Consider the following 23,211-nt stretch of genomic DNA (forward strand, 5'->3'; position numbering starts at 1 on the left):
ATTGAAGGAGGGATCTCACGGGAAGTCTATCAAGGATCTCGTCGATGAGTTCTTTTGGTAATTCCGGCAATGGATTATCGGCGTTGGTTTCAGGAACTGATGGAGTCGAAACGGTATCGTTTTGAGAGTGGTAGAAAGTGAGCTTGCGTTTCACGATCTTAAAGCCATCACCCATCTTTGTTACACCCGCCGTTTCTTATTTTGCAGCAGAACTGAAACCCTTGTTTCTCAAGGTTAGAGAAGAGAACGAAAATTATGTTAAAGACCTATGTCCACGTTAATACATTTTTTATTGTTCTTTTTTTAAGGGTTGTTGTGTGGACTGTGGAGGATCTATTTTGTTATGAAAGATATTTGAAAATTAATTCTTTTGGGTTTTACGAAGATGAATGAGAAGGATGAGAAGGAGAAGAAATTCAGGTTGCAGGGAATCATCATCGCATTCCTCTGCAGATTGAATGTTTTGATTTTGTTTTTGCAATAGTTTTTGGAATTTGACGTGTTGGGGTTTCTAGAAAATATCTATGTAATTTTGTAATTCTGAGGATTTTTGCTTAAGATGAAGATGAATAAAGATGCATATGAAGAAGATTGATAGGCAGTGGCGGAGCTAGAAAAAAAAGTTAAGGTGGGTCATTAAAATTAACCGTTAAAAAATTGTTTAAAGCCTCGCAAAATAGACATATAATTGAATTATTTAAATTTTTTGGTGGGCCACTGCATCACTTTTCGGGAATTTGGATCAACCGAAACCTAAAACCGACATAAAATTGTATAAAAGCTTGCAAAATAGACCTATAATTGAATTATTTAAATTTTTCGGGTGGACCACTACATCACTTTGCAGGAATTTGGATCAACCGAAACCTAAAACCGACATAAAATTGTATAAAATCTCGCAAAATAGACCTATAATCGTTGATTTTTTAATTTTTGGGGGTGGGCCGTGGCCCACCTCAGCCCATGAAGGGCTCCGCCACTGTTGATAGGGGAAGAAGATGAAGAAAATAAATAGGTGGTTGTGGTTCATTATAAGCTACAATAGATCCCTCCATGATTCAACAATTTTTTTTAAAAAAAAAAGATCAAACGGTTAAAATTAAAAATTTAATAAAGTCTATGTTAGACCACCTGTAAAGTTGGTTCACCTTAGACATTTAAGGTTAAAAACTAACGAAGGGGACCAAAATTGCAAACGACAGAAGAGTTATGGGATCAAATTGAGACATTTTATAATCAGGGGACCAAAATGAAAACCAAAAATAAGTTAAGAGACCAAAACATGTATTAAACCAATAAATAAAGATATGTTGATAAAGAAATAAAAAATGGTTCTTATAATAAGGGTCTTATAATTAAGACGCTGATGGGAAATGTAAAATTTTTTAAAACTAAAAACTGAAATCACTCCAATATAATAATGGGTAGTGTTAACTTATGCCCTTAGGACACAAGTTAAGAATCTAAAAATGGAATTAAATCATAAATTATGTCTTGAAAAGATAAGATTTTAAATATCTAAATTATTGAATGCACAATTTCCAACAAAATGTTTCTATCTTTGGTTTCTTAACTTGTGCCTTGAGGGCACAAGTTAACATTTCCCTATAATAATATATATACTCGTAATGTAACGGTCCATAGGAAAATGTAACAACTTCTTTTTGGCTCTTCTTTCTACCCCTAGTTTTTCAAGCTTTCCTCCAAAAATGTTTCAATTTGCCAAATTTTTAGCTGTTCATCTTATAAATTTAGATTCTTAGATTAAATAAACCACATACTGAGATGGCTTTAAATCATGTAGCAGATTGTTTTTTATCCCAAAACCATTCCAACAAAAGAAATGGAGAAAGTCTCTCTAGAGAATTGAAATAAAAAAGGAACATGTTAACCGGTGCCCCCGGGGCACTGGTTAAGGAGCAAATGTAGAAACTTTTGCATTGAAAATTGTGTAATCAAGTTTGAAAAGTCAAAAAAGTGTCTTTTTTTATTTAATTTTTCCTTTTTTAGATACCTTAACCAGTGCCCCGGGAGCACCGGTTAACACAACCCAATAAAAAATGGACTTAATTACTACCATTGGAAAAAAAAATGGACTTTATTGTTGGTACTAGTAGTAATAAACTCAAGGTTGGAGTGAGATAGAGTTTGTTTCGAAAAGAGAATTATTTACTACAGTTTTAAAAGTTTGATTATACCAGTTTCAAGAATTTTTAATCTATTAGTCTCCTTAACTAGTGCATTTGCACTAGCATTTTCCATTTATATTGATAGTGTAAAAGAATTAGTAGTTGTATGAAAATGAGTAAAAAATAAATACATAACTGGTGTATAAGAATAGCGTTTTTTTTTTGTAACCCAAAAAAAAAAAGAATAGCGTTTTTCAATTTTCATTTATAATTCCTTAACTAATATCCCGACATTTCTTTTATGTAAAATACTATGATCATCGTATGGAAAAAAAAAATTACATAAGCTCATAACTTTACAAGTGATTCATGAAAAAACAGGTTCATGTTTTATCATAACATATTTCATTATCCAACTTTTAGATTCAAGCACAATGAATGACTAAATTTCGACAATTTATTTCTAAAAAAAAACCAAAAATTGGTATATATTTTTCCTTTACGTGAGGAAAGAAATTAAATCTCAAACTATTTTGTTAATAACAAAAACAGGTAATCACTCTAATTCCCTTAAAAAAAAAAAAGGTAATCACTCTAATTATGTAAAATCACTATGATTCATTGTATGGCAAAAAAATTATATAAGCTCAGAACCAAGTGATTCATGAATCATATCCACAAAATTTAAACCTTTATCAAACCACTCGGTAAAAAATTATTACCCCTACTAAATTAGCATGGGCTTGGTCCCATAAAAAATTGACCAACCCAAAACCTAATGTTGATCCGAAACAAGTCTCGGATATAGTAAAACTACTCATAACCCGACCCATTTCTATACCATCCTTCAATCTTCAGAAGTTCCACAAAAAGGAATCATGAACCACCAACCCATCCAAGTTCTCTTCTCCATAATCATAAATTGGCATATCCGGCACATAGAAGTCAGTCAAGTCACCACCAAAATCATCAAAACCCGGAAAAACCGAGTAATCCGGTTCAAATTTCCCCGACCCGTTTCCCGCTAACAAATCGGAAAACAACCCGTTTTGCTTTGAATCACAATCTGTTTGAACTGTCGCATCTGACATAGCCGGAGACAATGCTTCAGATTCCATAGCCAACAATGCAGTCCCCTCCGACGACGACTCATATTCAACAACGACATTATCGGGTCGACCCGGATTCTCATTCTGGATACCCGAATTAGCAAAACGGGCTGCAGCAGCTTGAATCTCAGAAGGAGTCATTGATCTTCCACCAGCAATGTTTGGTGGATCATTAGGGAAATTAAACTTAGCACCACTGCCACGTAAGCAAAACATCGCCGCGTCGAAAGCACGCGCCGCCTTCTCCGCCGAGTCGTAAGAACCTAACCATATTCTTTGGCGGCTGTTTGGTAATCTAATTTCCGACACATACTTCCCCCACTTCCTCTTCCGTACTCCACGGTACAATGATGAATCACTTCGTTCTGTCGTAGGTTTTTCCACATTCGACTTCACCATGTTTTGTTCTTAGTACACAACACAAATATAGTAAATGTTTTTAGTTTTAGTACGATGTTGTTGTTAGAATCGAAACAGAAAACACAAAGAATGTTTTTTTTTAAGAGGAATCTCTGTCGTTTGTTGTTGTTTTGGCTGCGTTTGAGAGTGTAAAGAATTTATATAGAGTGATGAAACGAGTGAAGAAATTTGACTAATTATGAAAAGGGTCAACACTTAGAAGTTCTAAGACGTGTATTCAATATTCATAAAAATGGATAATAGTATTTGATTGTACACGTGTGTATGATGACGTGAGGAATGATGATGTTCCCCAAAAATTTCGTACGCGTTGAAGAGTCCTTTGACAACAAAGGTGGACCACGTGATTTGCAAGATAGTGTGTGAATTAAATAGGGTGATGAAATAGTGTGTGAATTAAATAGGGTGATGAAAACAATGTGTGAAATTATTCTATAGTTTAAATTTATTGGAAAATGCTAACAAGTGCTCTTAGAGTATTGTTTAAGCATCTAAGAGTAGTAACATTTACATTGAAAATTGTGTAGTTATGACTTTTGTATTTGTTTGACTTGTAATTTCAAGACAAAATTTCTCTTTATAGGTTATTTAAACAATGTCCTTAGGACACTTGTTAGCAAGACCTAAATTCATTTGATGTGGTATGATTTTGGGACAATGTATGGTAATTAATGTGTTAATTCTTGTCAATGGGTGAACCGGTGTTAACAACCCCTATGGGTGATTTCAATCAATATTCCATTGGTCTTACTATTTTGTTCATATTCCCTATGTTTGAAATTTGAATTGAGTTGTTAACATTTATTTTTTCTAAGATGATGACTACGAAAAGTAAAGAATAAGTAACGAGTAACATTTGCTCAAAAAGAAAAAAGTAACGAGTAACATACTCCCTGTCAGTGTCAACTAAACAAAATGTTCTATAAAAACTTTTAAATATACTCCCTCCGGTCACATTTATAAGCAAAAATGCACTTTTTAGGTTCATTGAATACATAATGTATTTGGCCCATATATTGACCAAATACATTAAAAATTGAATGAATCTAAAAAATGTTTTTTTGCTTATAAATGTGACCGGAGGGAATAGGGTTTTGCTACGATTGTCTTAAGGGTATCGTTTAAGGGTTCTACTAAGAGAAATATTACTCCCTCCGGTCCTTATTATAAGAAAAAATTGACTTTTTAGGTTCATAGAATAATTAATGTATCTTATTGTAAATATGGACTAGATACATCACTTATACAATGAACCAAAAAAGTCAATTGTTTCTTATAATAAGGACCGGAGGGAGTATTTTGGAAATACAAGTTATCCTTTTAGTCAATACAATGAGTACAAATTTACTACTCCCTCCGTTTTAAAATGAGTGTCGCTTTAGCCAATTGCACACAGATTAAGGAATGGAATAAAGTAGTCAAATGTCATAGCAATTTTACCAAATTATCCTAATCATCTATTGGTTTGTTTTTCATTAAAGAAAAAATAATACATTGGAAGTAGTGTAACATAGTATTAGTTGAAGGGTACAATTGAAAAGAAAAAGTTAGGGGAATTAGTCACTTTAGTCCCTGAATGGGGAACGATTCGTCAATTTAGTCTCTGAATGCAGATAATATGCAAAACAGTCCCTGCATGGTCAATTTCAGGGACTAAAGTGACTAACGAAGTCTACATTCAGGGACTAAATTGACTAACAGAGTCTGCATTCAGGGACTAAATTGACTAACAAAGTCTACATTCAGGGACTATTTTGCAATTTATCTGCATTCAGGGACTAAATTGACGAATCGTTCCCCATTCAGGGACTTTGACTAATTCCCCAAAAAGTTATTATTGCATTGAAAACCGAAAGTGACATTCATTTTGAAACAATTTTTTTTGGCTAAAGCGACACTCATTTTAAAACGGAGGGAGTACTTTATTATTTTAACCAATGTCTTAAGAACACTCGTTAGCATTTCCTTTAAATACAAACCAAATGTAAAATGTATTTGATTTTAGGAGAATACTAATGAGTGCCCTTGGAGTGGGTTAAGATCCTCTCCATTTGTAATTTGTTCCATTTGTTGCAATTTGGAGAGAGATAGACACAAAAAAATAAGTGGTGGGTCCTATCATTAAGTGGATTCCACCATCATTAATTTTTTTTTGTCTATCTCTCTCCAAATTACAACAAATGAAACATATTACAAATGGAGAGGATCTTTACCCCCTTGGAGTATTTGTTGAAATACTAAAATAAGTAAGTTTACATCGAAAAAATAAGTAAGTTTACATCGAAAAGTGGTGTAATTATTGCTAAGAAAAAAAGTAAATATTTGTATTTCCAAGACAAATTTTATTAATGGAATTCTTAAAATTGCCCTTAGGACATTAGTTAGCAAGACCCTTGATTTTTTTATTATTTTTTTCAATTAATCTATTGGCCAGAAATTCTCTTTTAAAGTAGATAAGTGGAAAATTTGGAGTTTAGTCCGGCATCATTATGTAATGTCCTTTTAAGTTGAGTTATGCTCTCGATGACCAAATATATTTGATTTAAATTTATGTTAAATACATTTTACTTTGTATATATAGAAGACTATGAGTTTACGAGGTACAATTTGAATTTATTTTGTGGTAGCAAATTATTTAATTCAAAGATTACAATCATATGTGGTTCAACTTGAGTTGGATGACTCTTTTAAAAAAATTAAATATAATTTAGTTTGAATCGATTTTTGATTAATTCTAATTACAATTGTTCTCTTGGCCTTATCGAAAAAAATTACAATTGCAAAATCTTATATTCTATCAATAAAATTTTAAATAAGTTTGATGTAAAATATAACATATAATATACTGCAAATTGATACTACATAATAAAAATGACTGACTATGTTTGAAACATCTCAAATAGTCAAAAATATAGATTAAATAAAACTAGCTAGTTATGTTTTTTTGGTTACTACTAGCTAGTTATGTTAAAAAAAAAACTAATAGATTTTATCAAAAAAAAATAAAATAAAAAGCGACAAGTAATATAGTAATGCAATAACTAAAAAAAAAGGATTAATTTAATATTTTACGGTAATAAAAATAAGTATTCAATTTTACGTATGCGGTTTGGTTTTGTAAAAAGGATTCGAGGGTGAATAGGCTTTTTTGTCCTTAAATTTGTATGTTCAATCAATTTCACCTTTCACTTTGAAACGGTCAGTACGTCCCTGAATTTACTAACATAAATCAATTTTGTCCCTCCATCAAATCTCACTGTTAACGGTGCTGACATGTCACATTAATCGTTGACATGAAGTTCTAGGTTAGGTTCAAAGTATAAGGAAGAATTTGATCTAAAAATGTTTTAATTTTTTTTTTTTTTACATTTGTTTTTTGAAACGAAAGTCATTATACAGATTGTTACATTGTCAAATCGATACCCTAAATTATTCATTAAAAATTAAGTTGATCCATAAATTATGTCACTCTTAATTATTTATATTATCTATTAAATATAATCCGTGATACTGCCAAATAAATGCTAAAACATAAAGTAATGTGTTTAAACTAAACCAAGGGTAGATACCCTTGTTTGTGAACTTTGTAGATTTATAGAAACTTATCCTGAAACTTGAGTTTTGAATGACAAAGTTCTTGTACCACATCTTATTTCTCAAGTCCCCTGACAAAGTTCTTGTGTGTTAATATTACCAAATTGTCCTTTGTTTGTATGTGTATTAAATTTAACTTTTCAAATTTCAAGACAAGTTAGCAGTATTAATTATGGTTATGTTTAGGAAAAAAATAATAAATGCACCTAGTAATTTGAAAATGAGTTTATATTTATGGACAAAAATAAAATCAAATTGGTGCTTAGATACAGGGACGGAGGGAGTACTATCTAAGATCAAGTAACATAGGCCGAATACTAGCACAATGACACCTACATAAAGAACGGTAGTTGGTGTCAACGATAACTATTAGCCGATAATACCACATTATATGGTAAGAGCACACTATATCATTGAACCCTACATTTATCATCCAAGGCATTTTTATTTGCTTAAGTAAGATGAAGAAATTTAATGCAAATGACAATGAGTGCTACCTCCATATCTACTCATGGAGCAATAAAGAATAAATGAAATATTTCAATCCATTTGCAATTGTTAAATTGCTACCAGCATACACCCTTCGGTCACTAATATAAGCAAAAATTTGATTTTTAGATTCATTTATTAAATGACGTATGTAGTCTATAATAAAGACTACAAACGTCATTTAATAAATGAATCTAAAAATCAAATTTTTGCTTATATTAGTGACCGGAGGGTGTATTGAAGAAAATGACCAGGTGTATATTGATTTTTTTCCCTTTTTTTCCTCTCTAAGCCAGGAGATTGGACAAGCATCAAGGGGAAGCAACGACATCCCAACTAGGTTGGCACTCCGCAGAATCTCCATCCTATGCCACCAATCTCAGAGAAAATTTTATTAAAAAAAGGGAAAAAGAGTACAAAATGGAGGACTAGGCCAAAACCCTAAAAAATAACAAAGAAACAGAAAAGAAAAAAAAAACAGAAAAAAAGGAAATAACTGTCTAAGGGAACCTAGAGCAAGGGAAGCCACTCCGGTCTAAGAAGAAGTCAGTCTGAAGATTCTGAGGCATCACCGAGAACCAAACTGTGCCATGTATCGAGTGACCCATATTAGCAAGTAAATCAGCAAAACAATTTCCTTCCTTAAAGATGTGAGAAGTAATAATTTAGATTCCTTGGTTACAAGCATTGTGCCAATGATTACGGAGCAAAACAGGGACCAATGCCCAGTTTTTAAAGACCATTAAAGCACTCGTCGAGTCACTCTCCAACCAAACATTCATCCAACCGTTATGAGCAACATACTCCAAAGCAAGGAGAAAAGCATAAACTTCAGCATTAAAAATCGTAAAGAGACCGATGTTACAAGCAAAGGTGCCTAGAAGGGAACCTAGGTGATCACGGAAGAGGCCTCCACACGCTGCATGTGTACCAATCAAAGAGCCATCTGGTTTCACCTTTATCCAAGGGACCGATGAAGCATCAAGAAGATTTGCATTAGAATCAATACATTTACCAGCTGAGAAATTTCCACTCAGACTAATAGCAGCATGGATACACACCTTTGTCGAATGCAAAGAGGTCGTGAGCATAGTGAACCTCAAAGAATTCCTAAACAACCATATATGATGAAGAGTGTGCACCACCGCAGCCAAATATATATCCCGAGCTTGGGAAGAGCAATTCAGTGGGATGGAGTTAAGCAGGGACATAAATGAAGCAAGATGAAAAAAATATTTAAAATACCACCCAACCAAAGCCAAAGGCCCTTTGCGAATGAACAATGAGTGTAGGAATAAATGGTCGGAGGATTCATCCGTGCACAAACAGAAACTGCAGATAGAAACAATGATACAACCACGATGACAAAGATTTTCATCGGTGGGCATTTTCCCATGCATAATGCGCCAAAGAGTAAAGGAGTGTGAAGGAGGAATGCAAGACTTCCATATCACAGCAGCCCATGGTAAAACAACATCAATCGGTTTCAAAAAATTAAAGGCTTATTTTGAAGATAATTTACCATCGGACGAGTGGAACCAAACAAGAGAATCAAGTAAAGGAGTGGTCGGCAAAACAATAGTATGAATACGGTTTGCCACACCTGCAGAAGCCAACACTGCCGAAGGTTAATGCCAGCCCCCATCAACAATAACATCAGCCACCGAAGCTCTTAAATGCTTGTGAAGAGATGGTGGAATGTGTAACAAATCCACCAAACGATTACCAAGCCAATTATCAGTCCATAACTTAATGTTTGCACCTGTACCCACAATCCAAATCGAATTTGAAGTAAATGTACCCATGTGTCTTTAATACCACCCCACACCGAAGATTGAAAATAGTGCTGAAGCGGTGTGCCATTTTTGTGAAAACGCTTTCTTAACAGACCTGCCCATTGCGAATCCCCAATGAAAAATGCCAAGCAAGAAGTAAAATCAAGGACTCATTATATTATGCTGTGAGAGATTAGGCAAAAAGTTGAAATACCCGGACCACAAATATAAAGTTATCAAAGCTAATATTATAAAGGGAAATGTTAACCAGTATCTGAGGACACTAATTAAGAAACAAAATAAAGTAATATGTTACATTAAAAGTTGTGTAGTCAATTAAAAACAAAGCAATAATTTAATTGACGTGACAATTTAAAATGTTTTGATTGGTCGTGTGTACAAAATTGTTTTGGACCGTCAACCCACCACCATTTAACCCTATGAATATATGTAAAGTATATATACATATATACATATATACATACACACACACACACACACACACACACACACACACACACACACACACACACACACACACACACACACACACACATATATATATATATACAGGGAGCATATCCGGTGAGAACCAGTATCTTATATGAGAAACGAGAACTATCTATATCAGCCATCAGATTTAATTAACGCGTAAGATTTAATTATTTCCTTAAAGCATACCGTGTAATTGATATACAAAATCACAAGTTAACAAATTGAGCTACAATCTTGGCACAATTTAGTTTCTCTTCTCCAAATAATTACCAGATTAGGTTTTACGCTTTCTTTGATTTCTTGTTTGTTGCATCCTGAGCTACAATCTTGGCACAATTTAGTTTCTCTTCTCCAAATAATTACCAGATTAGGTTTTACGCTTTCTTTGATTTCTAGTTTGTTGCATCCATTTCCAAATCTCAAACCTTTCCCTCAAATCAGCAAGTAACACTAGATTTAATTAATTAATGGATAAAAGGTAATAGACACAATCCTATACATGATAATTGGATTATCGGTGAGGATAAACAAGATTGGGAAATTTCTTGCAGTATATACTAGCTTTCTTGAAAGAGAGCAAATGGCAAAATCATATCATATTAAGAACAAAAAAAAAACCGAGGGACAATAATATAAAGAAATTATCATCGCTCAAAAAAAAAAAACAAAGAAACAAGAAACCTAATAGCGTTGTCAAGAAAGAAACCTAAGAGCGTAAAACCTAATTATTTGGAGCGCTAATTGTGCCAAGATTGTAGCACAATTTGTTAATTTGTGATTTTGTATATCAATTACACGGTAGGTTTTAAGGAAATAATTAAATCTTACGCGTTAATTAAATCTGATGGCTGATATAGATAGTTCTCGTTTCTCATATAAGATATTGGTTCTCACCAGATATGCTCCCTATATATATATATATACTAGATTGATGACCCGTGCATCGCACGGGTCCTATTGACTAAAAATAGTCACCAATGAGTTATAATATAATAAAAAATTGTAGTGGAATTTATCAAATGATAAAAATTTATTAGATTAGTGACATCATGATGACATTTATATAATTCGAAAATCGTACTTTTTACATTTTTTTTTGTCAAGCACCTTTGGGGATTATGAATAGTATTTGTTAGAAACGGTTGATTCAACTTCTATTATTGTTAATGTACCAATTTTGTCTAGACTTTTATTTGTATCCAACACAACAATTGATTAATTCATTATGTAATACTAATCATACGTTAGATTAACATTAAATTAGAATAAAAATTTAAAGTACTAATAAAAGCAATCAGACTTTTTTAGGTGATAATGCAAGGAAAATTCTTCTTTCGCAAAAAAAAAAAATATATAGAACATTTTTTTTAAAGCAAAAAATATAGAACATATGAATGAAATTTTTTAAAACAACTTTTATGGAAAAATCTCATCTAAAAATTGATTTTTATTTAAATATATTTCTTCTATAAGTTATATATTTGGAATCAAAACAATAGATAATCGTATATATTTGGAACATATAGCCAATACAGTGCAATTGGTTTTGAAGGATATTGCTTCCAGTATCAAGATCAACAGTACTTCTACACTAACCATATAAGACAGATTATTAATTAACAAAACATTTCTTTCAAAAAAAAAATTAATAAACAAAACATTAGTCAAAGCAAATAAGAGGAGGAGAGAAATAGTGGACGGCTTACATTGAAAACAGTCGTAATTGAAAAGTTTGCATTGTAACCCAAAAGTAAAAATTCGAAATTCAAATTGGCAAGGATTTGTGAGGGAACTTTTTTTAGGGTTAACCTCATTAGCATTTAATGCAGTACAATTAGAGGGAAAAATTAGGTTAAGTGATTAGCTAGACCTAATAAGCTTTAAGAGTAAGTGATATATATATATATATATATATATATATATATATATATATATATATATATATATATATATATATAAGATTTTAGGCTGACTTTTTCATTATCTCAGATATACTCTAAAACAATTAAAGATTTTAAGCTGACTTTTTCATTATTTCAATTATATTCTAAAACAAATTTTTCTATAATAATGATTGTTGTTGATGTCATTAAAAAGATATAAATTTAGATTATATTTTTTTGTTATATTGTTGGTGTCATTGAAATAGATAAAAGGGGTTAGTTTGGTTTGTTATAATTTAAAAGCAACAATCATTTATATTTATACTTTTAATTTAATCAAAATTAAAATTTCATAAAAAAAAAGTTTCAAATTTTCAAACGTTAGCGCAATAAAAAGAGCGGAAAGATGGGGACGTGAGTGCCCATTTTTTTGCTAGTAATAAGAAAAATAATTACGTCTCGTGAGCATAGCTCAGTTGATAGAGATAATGCATTGTTATATATAGGGGGCCAGAGTTCGAACCCTAAATACCTCATTTATTGAATCTAAAAAGTGAATTGCAACTACTTTTTTTTTACGAAGCTAAATTAGCCCACCAAATTGACATCGGAAAGAATCGAACCTGAGATCTCGAGGAAGTGAATTGCAACTGCTAACCAACTTGATTTTCTGTTGAGAGAACTAACCTACTTGATAAAAAAAACTCATTTTTTCCGAACATATTTGTCTTTTAAAGTTGGTTTTGCATTAAACAAATATCTTTGATTATTAACCAAATATTTAGGTGGATAATAGAGAGAGGGGTTAATTAAGTCCCTCAAACATCAAACGAGAACTTTTAGATTTATACAACCGAACATACAGTATTTTTTTTTGAAGGAAAGAAACTTATATCATTTCATTACTTAAAATGTGTTCAATACAATCTGGTATTTCTACCAAAATTTGGAAACTAGCTGAGGATGTGGCCGCCTTAGCTAATCTATGGGCTGCCTCATTTGCTTGTCTCCTCACAAACTCAACACTAGAGTTGACATAGTATTGTTCAAAGATAGTTTTACAATTATGAATAATCATCCCAAATTCTGTAACATCCTGATGTGCAGATGAAAAACTATCCACCACTTTTTTAGCATCAAGCTCAAAATCGATAGGTCCTAATTGTAAGTGATGAACCCATTCTAAAGCTGATAATAGTCCAAGAGCTTCCCCAACGTGTACCTCACAGACTGGAGTAAACCATTCTGTTTTTGCCAAAACAAAAGTGCCTGTATCATCCCTTATACAAACTCCTATTCCCACTCTATTAGAAAGTTGGGAGAAAGAAGCATCAATATTGCACTTAAATCTTACTTCAGCTGGTTTGATCCATTTCACAGTTCCTTCTTGTCGTAGATGTGCACAAGATGTATTACAAATCCTACGTGCATCTTGCCAATCATGAAGCATAACTTTTGCTCTCTCGACAACATAAACTGGAGCATCAATTACCTCATTCCACACTCTGTTGTTTCTTTGTTTCCATATACTCCACAACACACAACAAAATAAATCTGCATCATCCTTAGATAAATCCTGTAATGCTTTGAAGATAATATTCTTGCTATCCAGATCTTGTTGAAGCAAAATAGAAATAGATGAAAAGAAAGGAAGCATACTCCAAACATTTAAGCTACTTGGACATTGAAAAAATAAATGAAGTGTATCCTCATTGCTCACCGTACACAGTGTACAATTCATAGGGCATGTGACTCCTTTATCTTTTAGACGTACACGAGTTGGTAAGCAATTCCTACAAATTCGCCAAATAAAATTTTTTACCTTTGGAGGAATCTTGAGCTTCCAAATTAGATTCCAAGAGCCTTGTACCTTGAAATGGGATGTATCAAGTAATTCTTGCACACAAAAACGGTATGCACTACGAACAGAGTATTCGCCATGATTTTCTTTTTTCCAGATGAGTCGATCTTCCGTCACTGATGGGTAGAGCGGTGTCTTTACTATATATATGTTCAACCACCTGGTGATCAAAAATTGACTGCAGGAAAGGTAAATTCCATTCCTTGCGGTCATGTAGCATGCAATCTGAGACTCTTAGATCAGCTAGAGGGAAATCTCCATCAGTATGTGGGATAAGTGTAATATCGTTTGCAATCCACTTGTTATACCAAACTGAGATATCACCACCATCGCCTATCCTCCATCTGCTTCCAGCTTTGAGAATAAATTTAGAGTTACATATACTTCGCCATACAAAGCTAGGCTTATGTCCTAAAGTCGTCTCAAAGAAATTGCACCTGGGAAAATATCTTGCCTTGTAAAGTCTAGCTACCAAAGAATCAGGATTTGTCATAAGTCTCCAGCCCTGTTTTCCTAACATAGCTAGATTAAAGGTAGGTAGATTTTTAAAACTCATACCTCCATCATTCTTGTGCATAGACAATTCCTCATACAGTATTTGTTAAATATAAAAATGAGAATATTTAGACACTTCCACATACAACCTTGCCTCCATTTCTTCTCAAATCACTAGAAATGTGCCGGGGATGTAACAATTGTTGTTGATAATAGATTCATCTTCATCAACATAGAGAGAGGGTGCCCTATTCTTCCTGCCACAACCCAAAATTGCAACTTTAAATTCGGTGCTCTTTATTTGATTAATGCATTTCAATTTTTTAGGATAAAAAAGCCATCAGAAATTGAGTCAACGAAATGGCTGCAATGAATATAGTTTAGAAAATTAACTCAACTTTTAGAAATTGATTGAGCAGATTCAATTTTTGAAAACAAATAGTTGAATTGATTTTGATTTCAGTGTTTTGAAATAAAAGACCAACGAATTCTTTTCAACTTAAAGAAGCCCACGTTTTACATGACAATGATAAATTCCACATTTTTTTAATGAAGGCACCGTTGTTTTTTCAAAGAGAAACAGAAAAGAAAAGGGAAACTATAACACTAAAAAGGTCAGTATATAAATGAAAGAAGTCAAGCATAAAATTTTCAATTGTTTCTTATTTGAGCACAGCAAAAATGAAATTATATACCACTATTAAGGTTCTCCCCAGCACAAGGATGAAAAGGGAAGAACTCAAGAGTACACATAAAATTTTACAATAACAACGAACAACAAAAACAATAAAGAACTCAGTTAGGTGGTTAAACCCATAAACATTTAAAGATTAATCCATCGATGATGACGATCAAAACATAAACTTTGATTTTTATCTTTCAACATTTAAAAGGATGAAATCCTTAACTTTATAAAACAAGTGAGCAGTTGACTCCTTCTTTTGCTTGAAACCGCAGTAATTCGTTTCCTTCCAAAATGTTCAAACACAATATACACTATACTCTTTATTTTCTTAGAAAACCCTTCCAATGCACTGAAACGTATAATATGATTGATCAAATGAAGAGGCTTCAATGAAGAAATAGTACTCATCCATTGTCGAACTAGTAATCAAAGGTTGTTAAAAAAACCTGCATCCCAAACACAAGTGATATATGTTTTCCTCATAACCACATCCATCGACACATACATTCATATTTTCTTGAATAATTCTACGCTTTACTGGATTATCTTTGGCAGGAATCCGATTCCTGATAATCCTCCACGCAAAAATAAATGGTTTTAATAGTATTGTTTTGTTCCAAATGATTTCTTGTAAGTCATGTTGAGTACGCGGTTGTGCCGTCGTCAATGGCTGATACACCCCATTAATAGTGTAATATTTGTCACACATGTGATGCCAACTCCACCTATCTTCCACACCAACCTGTAAAAAAATGTTGGATAAAGCCGCACTACACTCCTCCAACATCTCCTCGTCCCAAGCTAATAATTGATGCAGCCGCTTCCAAGCCATTCCCCCTAACCGTCAATCTCAAGCACACATCTCTACTATTGTAACTAACTGATTATCCACTAAATCAAACAACCATTTGTACCTATCAGACAAATACCTCTATCCTCGAATCTGACCAAAAGAGCGTTTTGATTCCATCACCCACCACGTCACCAAATTATCATCAAACCACCTACCCACCGACAAACTATCCTCCCTACAAATGCCCACCAGCTGCCTCCGCCACATAGACCTAGACCGCCCGCCATCCCTCTCAGTCCCTACTTTTGTCTCATACAATGCTACTAACACTTTATACCTGAAACTATTGTGATCCACATACAGCCGCCAACACCATTTTCCTAACAAAGCCAAATTTTAATTTTTGCATTCCACACACTCCTAATCCTTTATTCTCCTTATCTAAGCAGACAATGTCCCAATTAATCCAAGATATTTTCCTAATTTCTCCACCTCCTGAAAAAAACATTTAAACAAAGATTCAAGAGAAGAGATGATGCATGTGATAGTTTTGAAGAAAGAAATGAAATAAATCGAGTGAGAAGGCAAAACAGATTTCAAGAGAACAGAGGACCTCCCATAAATTAATGCCGACTTTCTACTCTGAACGACTTTTTTTTAATTCTACTACTCCCTCCGTTTTAAAATGAATGTCACTATAGCCAAAAAAATTTGTTTCAAAATGAATGTCACTTTACATTTCCAATACAACTTTAATTTTTTTCTTCCAACTTTACCCTCAATAAATACCCCAACTTTTCTCTCTCACACAATTTTCAATGCAACTTTAAGTTTGTCTTGTTCTTATAAAGTAAGGTTATTTTAGTAAAATTGCTATGACATTTGACTATTTTATTCCATTCCTTAATCTGTGTGCAATTGGCTAAAGCGACACTCATTTTGAAACGGATGGAGTATCAAGCAACATATACCAAAATCCAATCATTATTTAAAGTGTATTCAAGTGGATCTTTTATGTTCCCTAGAAAGAAAAAAAATTGAACTTTTGTGTGTTAAAACAACTCCTAGATGACGAAACAATCATATCATCTGTAGTTTTGATATTGAACGATGAAAGTGTGTTGGACCCATAAACATCATCATCATCATCATTGCTTATTTTATTTTATTTTACTATTGTTTTTACGCAAATTATTATATTATTACTACTATCACTATTTTTGCAATTGGGTTTTCCATAATCTATCCGACAATATATACTCCCTCCGTCCCATATTATAAGCAAAAAAAAAATCACAATATTAAGAAAACCAAAACATAGTAGTTTGCAACATAGTTTCTTGTGTTATCCTTAAAATAAGTTTTATAGGAAGATGTAAAAACAATTTTCATTGGTTATTGGTTATTGAGAAAATGAAATAGAAAGCAAATTGAATGCACTTTGCTTTTAATTTTCCTGTGAAAAAGATAATTTTTTGAAACAATATAATTAAATATGATAAAAGTTGGTCTTTTTTGCTTATAATTTAGGACAAAGAAAATGAGTTTTTTTTGCTTATAATTTGGGACGGAGAGAGTACGACAAGAAAAAATGTTACTGAAATCAGGCATGTGACTATCTAGTACAACTATGTTTGTTATGCTTGATTGTTTGTATACACATTCTAAATATCGTTCTACAAATCAAGTTTTGTGTCATGTTGGTATTCCTAATTGACTATTACTTTTCCCACCCTATGCCACCTGCAAAAATTACCAACATGCCCTTCGGATTACGTAATTCGGACAAAACCGAAATATTATCCGGATTACGTAATCCAGACAATTTCGAACTATAAAGGGAAATTCACCCCCCCCCCCCCCCCCCCTCCCTCCCCCATTTTACAGTTTCACAGTTTAACATTTCAATCTCTCTCTCTCTCTCTCTCTCTCTCTCTCCCTCCCTTATCCCAAAATCCGAATTGTACGAATCAGTCCAAAGTTGAAGTTTTTTGCTCAAAATCACCACATTTCAAGCTTATCAAACATCAAATTGAAGGTTAGTTCGAAATTCTTATGCATGCAAGTTAATTTGGTGTTTTTTTTTTCATTGGCACTGAAGCTGTTCGGATTTTGTTTTCCGAACTAGATTGTTGCAGTTCAGAAAAGGAAATCCGGACAAATTCATGTGTATTTTTTTTTTGTGTGCAGTGTTGTTCCATAATTTTGTGACCTGTTCTGTTATGCATGTTACATGTATGGATAATGTTGATCGGATTAGGGGTGATAATGAGGCCATGCACTCATCCATTAGGAGAGAGTGGGAATAGCATCGTCGAGCGCGTCGAGAGGCTCGAGAGGTGGCGGATGGTGTAGTTCAGGCTCCCAGGTGTAGTGCTGGCAGGCCACCCTGTGTTGTTGTTGAGGATGAGCCTCAGTCTCATGCTGACCCAGATTACGAGCAGATGGACGTGGAGCATCAGGCAGAGGATGATGCTGAGGCAATAGAGGAGGATGTGGAGGAGGATGTCCAACAGCAGCAGTGGCGGAGGAGAAAGGGGAAGAAGGTGGTGGAGCCAGACCCTGATCCTCTTGATGACTACCCCAATGGCCCACATGACATTACTTTGCTGACAAGGTACCATGTGCACGTGGCCAGAAAGGCGTCTGAGGGAGTGGTACGTATTAATGTGATATTTTAATGAATGATTGTAAACTGTTGTTAATGTGGTATACTTCATTACCTCTGATTAATTATTTGTATTTTAATTTGATATCTAGTTTAACTCACATTATCTTTGTGAAACTAATGTTAATGTTTTGTTTTTAATTTTTTGCAGTGGCGGAACAATTTAAAATGCATCAACAACGAGAAGAAGATTGATACGATGCATGATGATGATACCAAGCCTATCATGGCTGCACGGTGGTGGCGTGATGCACTGTGAGCCATCGGTCTTTCTTGACTTCAGGATACCAGCTACAGACAAATTGACCATGACCTGATTTCTGCATTTGCAGATTGATGGCACGAGGAGACTTCGAGCTTCCACCTTCCGTTTGGGGCGATGGCAGTGACACTTGATGATGTGTCCTGTTTGCTGCATCTCCCCATTGATGGCATGCTTCTGTCCCACGAGCTTATTTCAAGGGACAATGCGGTGAATATGATGATACCGTATTTGAGATCTTCGGCAGGAGATGCTCTTGATGAGGTGACTGAGACCAGAGGTGCACATGCACAGGTTAGCTACTTGGCGAAGATTTTCAAGCAGCGTCTCCAACGGCAGTTGGAGTTATTTAATGAGGGTGGTATGGATGAGGAGGTGCAGAGGTTGCGGGACCAAGCTCTGCGGATGTATTTTTTGTACTTGCTGGGGATCACGCTCTTCACTGACAAGAGTGACACCTATGTGGATGTTGTCTACCTGAGGTACTTCAGAGACCTGCAGGTTGTTTCTGATTTTTCATGGGGAGCTACTGGACTATCACACTTGTATAGGGAGCTTAACCATGCTTCCCATTGGGTCTGCAGTCAGCTGTCAGGATACTTGTCACCGCAGGTGTAAATTAATAAGTATGTTTGTTTTTTCATCTGTATGTTTTGTTTGTTTATATATTAATATGTGGTTGTCTTTGTTGCAGGCATGGATTTATCAGCACTTCAGGGGGTATAGGCAGCAAGGATGCACGTGGTGGATATCGGGGGGAATATCCTCGCCCCATGCTTTTTGCACCACGGATGGGTTTGTCTACACCAGACGAGTACAGAAAGCATATGGATATGCTGGATCTGTCGGCCGTTGTCATGACCCCATATGTTTAGCACCGTGTTTCATGTCCTTTTGATCGGGTCAGCCTTTACTTCGGATGGCTCAGATACGGTAACCGCATGGTGAAATATCTACCGGAGCGGGTGCTTCATCAGTTTAGGTACGTTCAGACCAGCCCGACACATCCATTGGAGAGTGCACCTCTCCAGCAGACATTAAGATAAATGATATTTGAACAACCATTTTTGTGACAAATTTTATAGAAAATGAATAAGAGAAAAGAAAGAATATAAAAGAAGAAAAAGAAAAGTTCATTAAATCATCAAAATCTGAAGAAAATAAATTCATGAACAAGAATCTCGAGCTTAATTGTAAATCCACTCAAAAAAGTATCATTAGATCGTATGATGTATATCAATCAATTTGTTTTAGTACACTTATGTTGATATACAATTTTCTTTAGTCTGCTCCTTGATTTTGATTAGACAGTTTTGATGATGCTTTTGTTGGGTTGTAGCTTAGCTATTAGTTGTGATAATATTTTTGTTTGGTTGTAGCCTAATTATTGTAAGGCACCCTTTTCAATCTAGGACTTCAATCTAAGTCACTTGTGATAGTTCTAATTGCATAAAATTTTCCTTTTTAATATATGGTTTTAGAAACAAGATTGGTGAAAATTTCTTTTTGAAATCTCCTCTTTCAATTGTTTGATTTCATTAAAAAATTTCCAGCCAAATGTTTTTGTTTTGCTAATTCGAGTCAATTTCTGTAAATAGGAAATTGTGTTTTGGTGCATTCCGCACATCATGTGCGGGTTTTGTGTGTTTTCAACTTGTTTTTTTTTTTTTTAAGCTGGATCAGAGGAAAAAGTTTTGAAAAGAAGTCTATAAATATAGACCATTGCTCACATTTATATTTTATTTATAAAGCAAGAGCAAAATGACATCAAAAAGATAGGCTCCCAACTAAGTTGGTACCCTAGTCTAGTCTTTTGTCAATTGCTCATATATATTATTAAAAGAAGGGAAAAAAAACTACATAAAAACTGGGGGGGACATAAAACCTGACTCAGTTAATCTACGTGAATCGACCCTAACGGGTAATACATTAATAAAGAACAACACAGTGGATCCAACCCTAATCGATTCTAATAAACGAACACTAGACGTTTGTGAGTACCAAGCGGGTCTATATTTGGCGAATGACTCGATCGTCAACACGAAATAAGATCACGTGCCATCAACTCCCTGTAACACAACATCAAGCATTAACGATTCTTTCGGGTCCACACCGTCCAATGTCAAACAAAGGATGACTAGGATGCGAAACCACAAAGTACACAGGCTTGAAATTCTATTAAACTCAAACCTTTGCATAATGGTGTTTATCCCTACCGCCAACACGATAACGAACTCACAACCAACTACTGATTGTATCAAAACAACAACAAGCTAACACGGCCATTTCTGACCAAACTATATGTCCCATCCGACATGTGACCCATCTTCTCATGCACGAGGGACGCAACACGAAGCTTTTAAACCCTGCAAATCTCAACAAATCTGTAATGGAATCAGGATAACAAAGCCAAAAATAAACGGCAACCATCTTGCAAGTGAAAACAGAACCGTCGGAAATCAGCCTCGGGAAGAGGAGGCGACCACCATCGAAAACCAGAGCCAAGGTCGCCTAACCCAAACCCAAAGACTGAATCAAAGCCTCGAACGTACGAACCCAGCAACCACAACTCACTGGTGTGCAGCGTCGCTGTAAATAACCAGAAAAATCAGACCCTTAACGGGTTTTGAAAACAGATGACGAAGATCCATCAAAAGAACGACCGGTTTCATTTGAAAGAAACACAAACACAACAAAATCGAAGCAACTAGATTGTCGTCGCCGATTTTGTGCTGCCCCAGTTGGGGTTTGGTGGTGACGCGGCGTAGAGGCCGACCACACCACCACATATCTGAGGTTACATCGCAAAAAAGCTGGATTGGATTGACGACGGTGGTGAGCGGGAGTGAGGGTTGTGGGTTGAGAGGTAAGAGAGAGCGGCTGGTTTTTTGGTGAGGATTGGATTGCACACATTTATATTCATTTAATGCTACTTTGTATGTAAGTGGTTACGGAACAGAGGAAAATATTGATCATTTGTTACTAGGCTGGGGCTTTTTTTGGAAGTATGTGGGGTCTTTTTTTGGTTACATGAGATAAGAAAGAAAGAAAAAAAAACAAAAGAAAAAGAAGCGAAGAAAAATTACGTCCTAATAAAGGACACTCCCTTAGCATCAGCTAGTAAAGCTGAGGATAGGCATGGTAATGGTTGATGTACCATCACAAGTGCCTCTTGATTAACACCTATTTTTGTAAGTATATCCAAGCAAGAGTTTCCTTCTCAAAAAATACGATGAAAGGAAATATCCCACTGCTTATCCAAATACGTCTGAATGAGCTCCAAGAGGTTCGCATAGTGATGAAGCCTCGACACTTCCTTTGACACTAAATGCACTACATGAAGAGAGTTAGAAAAACAAACCAGTTTCTTATAACCAGCCTCCCAACAAAGCATAAATTTTTGCATGCAAAATATTGGACAACCCCACACTACCATAGAAGGCAAATTGCATTTTTCCCTCAAAATTCCTAACCAATCCACCAAATCCTGTTGTATCTGGGTTAGTTAAAGCGCTACCATCTACATTAAGAACCATTGTATCATTATCACCATGCTGCCATAATTTTATTGTGTCCAATATTTGATCAATTTGAAAGCTTCATAATTTTATGGTGTTCGTCCAACATGATCATTTAACATATACACCTTTCGGCAAGGTTAAATTGTTGGTATATGTATGGTCATGGATCAAATCCAAAATCAAAGGATTCTCATATGATTTTTACTAGTGGAGCATTCAACCTCTTACATGTTTAGGAGTGGCTCTACCTACGGTGTAATTTTCAATATTTTTTTTTAGTTTGACAGTATTGTTGTTTTGATGACTTTTATGTTCTTGTCAATTTTTTAACTTTACTTTCGATCCTAGTACTCTTGTGGTGCTTCAGTTTATAAAAAAAACTGTGTCATGTTGGTATTCTCAAAATGAACCTTTACTCATGCTTCTCTCTACTCCAATTCCTTTTTCTTATTTGCATAAAATTTAATATGTGGAGTACACTTTGAATGAAATTATGAATTAAAACGATGAATACAATCACACAAGTAGGACTGAAATAACAATAGATTTAATTTATTTCTTATATTTATTTTGAACTTACACAAGCAATTCAACTACTATTATAGTCACATATGCACATCTTAGCTTTCAAAATAGTGCTGTCCAAACAAGTACCAACACCTTTAAATTTGCTAGCACACTTTGAATTGCATTCAGGATCAGGAGTATCACTGCATGGTCCCAACCCAATTTCACATCTTCTTGTAGGTTGGTTTGGATGCTTGGAATGCACATAGTTGAAAAAACATGTGCATAGGTTGAACTCATCACATTCCCACCTTAATAAACCACCATCGTAATCTTGGGATTTACAAACCGAGCTGCAATTTATAAGATTACATTTGTCGATAATTTGTGAGCATGCTCCTGCTTCAACCTTTGGTTGCACTATTCTCCCGTCAACTATGAGAAGAAAGAAACACATTAGAGATTTATTTATAACTAAAAAGTTAGATTTGAATGCAATTTTGATTTCATATTTTAACTGAAATA

General features: G+C 34.4%; 3 protein-coding genes across 3 annotated transcripts; 1 reads left to right on the forward strand and 2 right to left on the reverse strand.

Moving 5' to 3' along the window:
* Positions 1-2,727: 2,727 nt before the first annotated feature.
* Positions 2,728-3,773, reverse strand: LOC146946133 (ethylene-responsive transcription factor ERF017-like). Its single transcript, XM_085744311.1, has one exon. It carries the CDS (start codon positions 3,635-3,637, stop codon positions 2,984-2,986), a length of 654 nt encoding a protein of 217 aa, XP_085600437.1. The 5' UTR covers positions 3,638-3,773; the 3' UTR covers positions 2,728-2,983.
* Positions 3,774-9,369: 5,596 nt separating this feature from the next.
* Positions 9,370-14,275, reverse strand: LOC146946134 (uncharacterized). Its single transcript, XM_085748147.1, has 4 exons — positions 14,193-14,275; positions 13,916-14,099; positions 12,819-13,470; positions 9,370-9,503 (listed from the first exon to the last, which is right to left on the reverse strand). Exons 1-4 carry the CDS (start codon positions 14,273-14,275, stop codon positions 9,370-9,372), a joined length of 1,053 nt encoding a protein of 350 aa, XP_085604273.1.
* A 4,554-nt stretch (positions 14,276-18,829) lies between these two features.
* Positions 18,830-19,556, forward strand: LOC146946135 (uncharacterized). Its single transcript, XM_085748148.1, has 2 exons — positions 18,830-19,258; positions 19,338-19,556. Exons 1-2 carry the CDS (start codon positions 18,830-18,832, stop codon positions 19,554-19,556), a joined length of 648 nt encoding a protein of 215 aa, XP_085604274.1.
* Positions 19,557-23,211: the final 3,655 nt, after the last annotated feature.

The sequence above is a fragment of the Medicago sativa genome, chromosome 2, assembly GCF_051527215.1.
Source record: "Medicago sativa cultivar Bolivia chromosome 2, Bolivia_mono, whole genome shotgun sequence".
Taxonomy (NCBI): domain Eukaryota; kingdom Viridiplantae; phylum Streptophyta; class Magnoliopsida; order Fabales; family Fabaceae; genus Medicago; species Medicago sativa.

Bases quoted from the DNA above. Each gene is read 5' to 3' on its own strand.
- LOC146946133 (XM_085744311.1), bottom strand. From the start codon at position 3,637: ATGGTGAAGTCGAATGTGGAAAAACCTACGACAGAACGAAGTGATTCA.
- LOC146946134 (XM_085748147.1), bottom strand. From the start codon at position 14,275: ATGTTAGGAAAACAGGGCTGGAGACTTATGACAAATCCTGATTCTTTG. The intron at 14,100-14,192 runs GTGCAATTTCTT...AGCTGGAAGCAG, and splicing joins AAGGCAAGATATTTTCCCAG to ATGGAGGATAGGCGATGGTG. The intron at 9,504-12,818 runs GTATTGAACACA...TTGTGGGTACAG, and splicing joins TTTGGTAGAAATACCAGATT to GTGCAAACATTAAGTTATGG.
- LOC146946135 (XM_085748148.1), top strand. From the start codon at position 18,830: ATGCTTCTGTCCCACGAGCTTATTTCAAGGGACAATGCGGTGAATATG. The intron at 19,259-19,337 runs TTGTCACCGCAG...ATTAATATGTGG, and splicing joins GCAGTCAGCTGTCAGGATAC to TTGTCTTTGTTGCAGGCATG.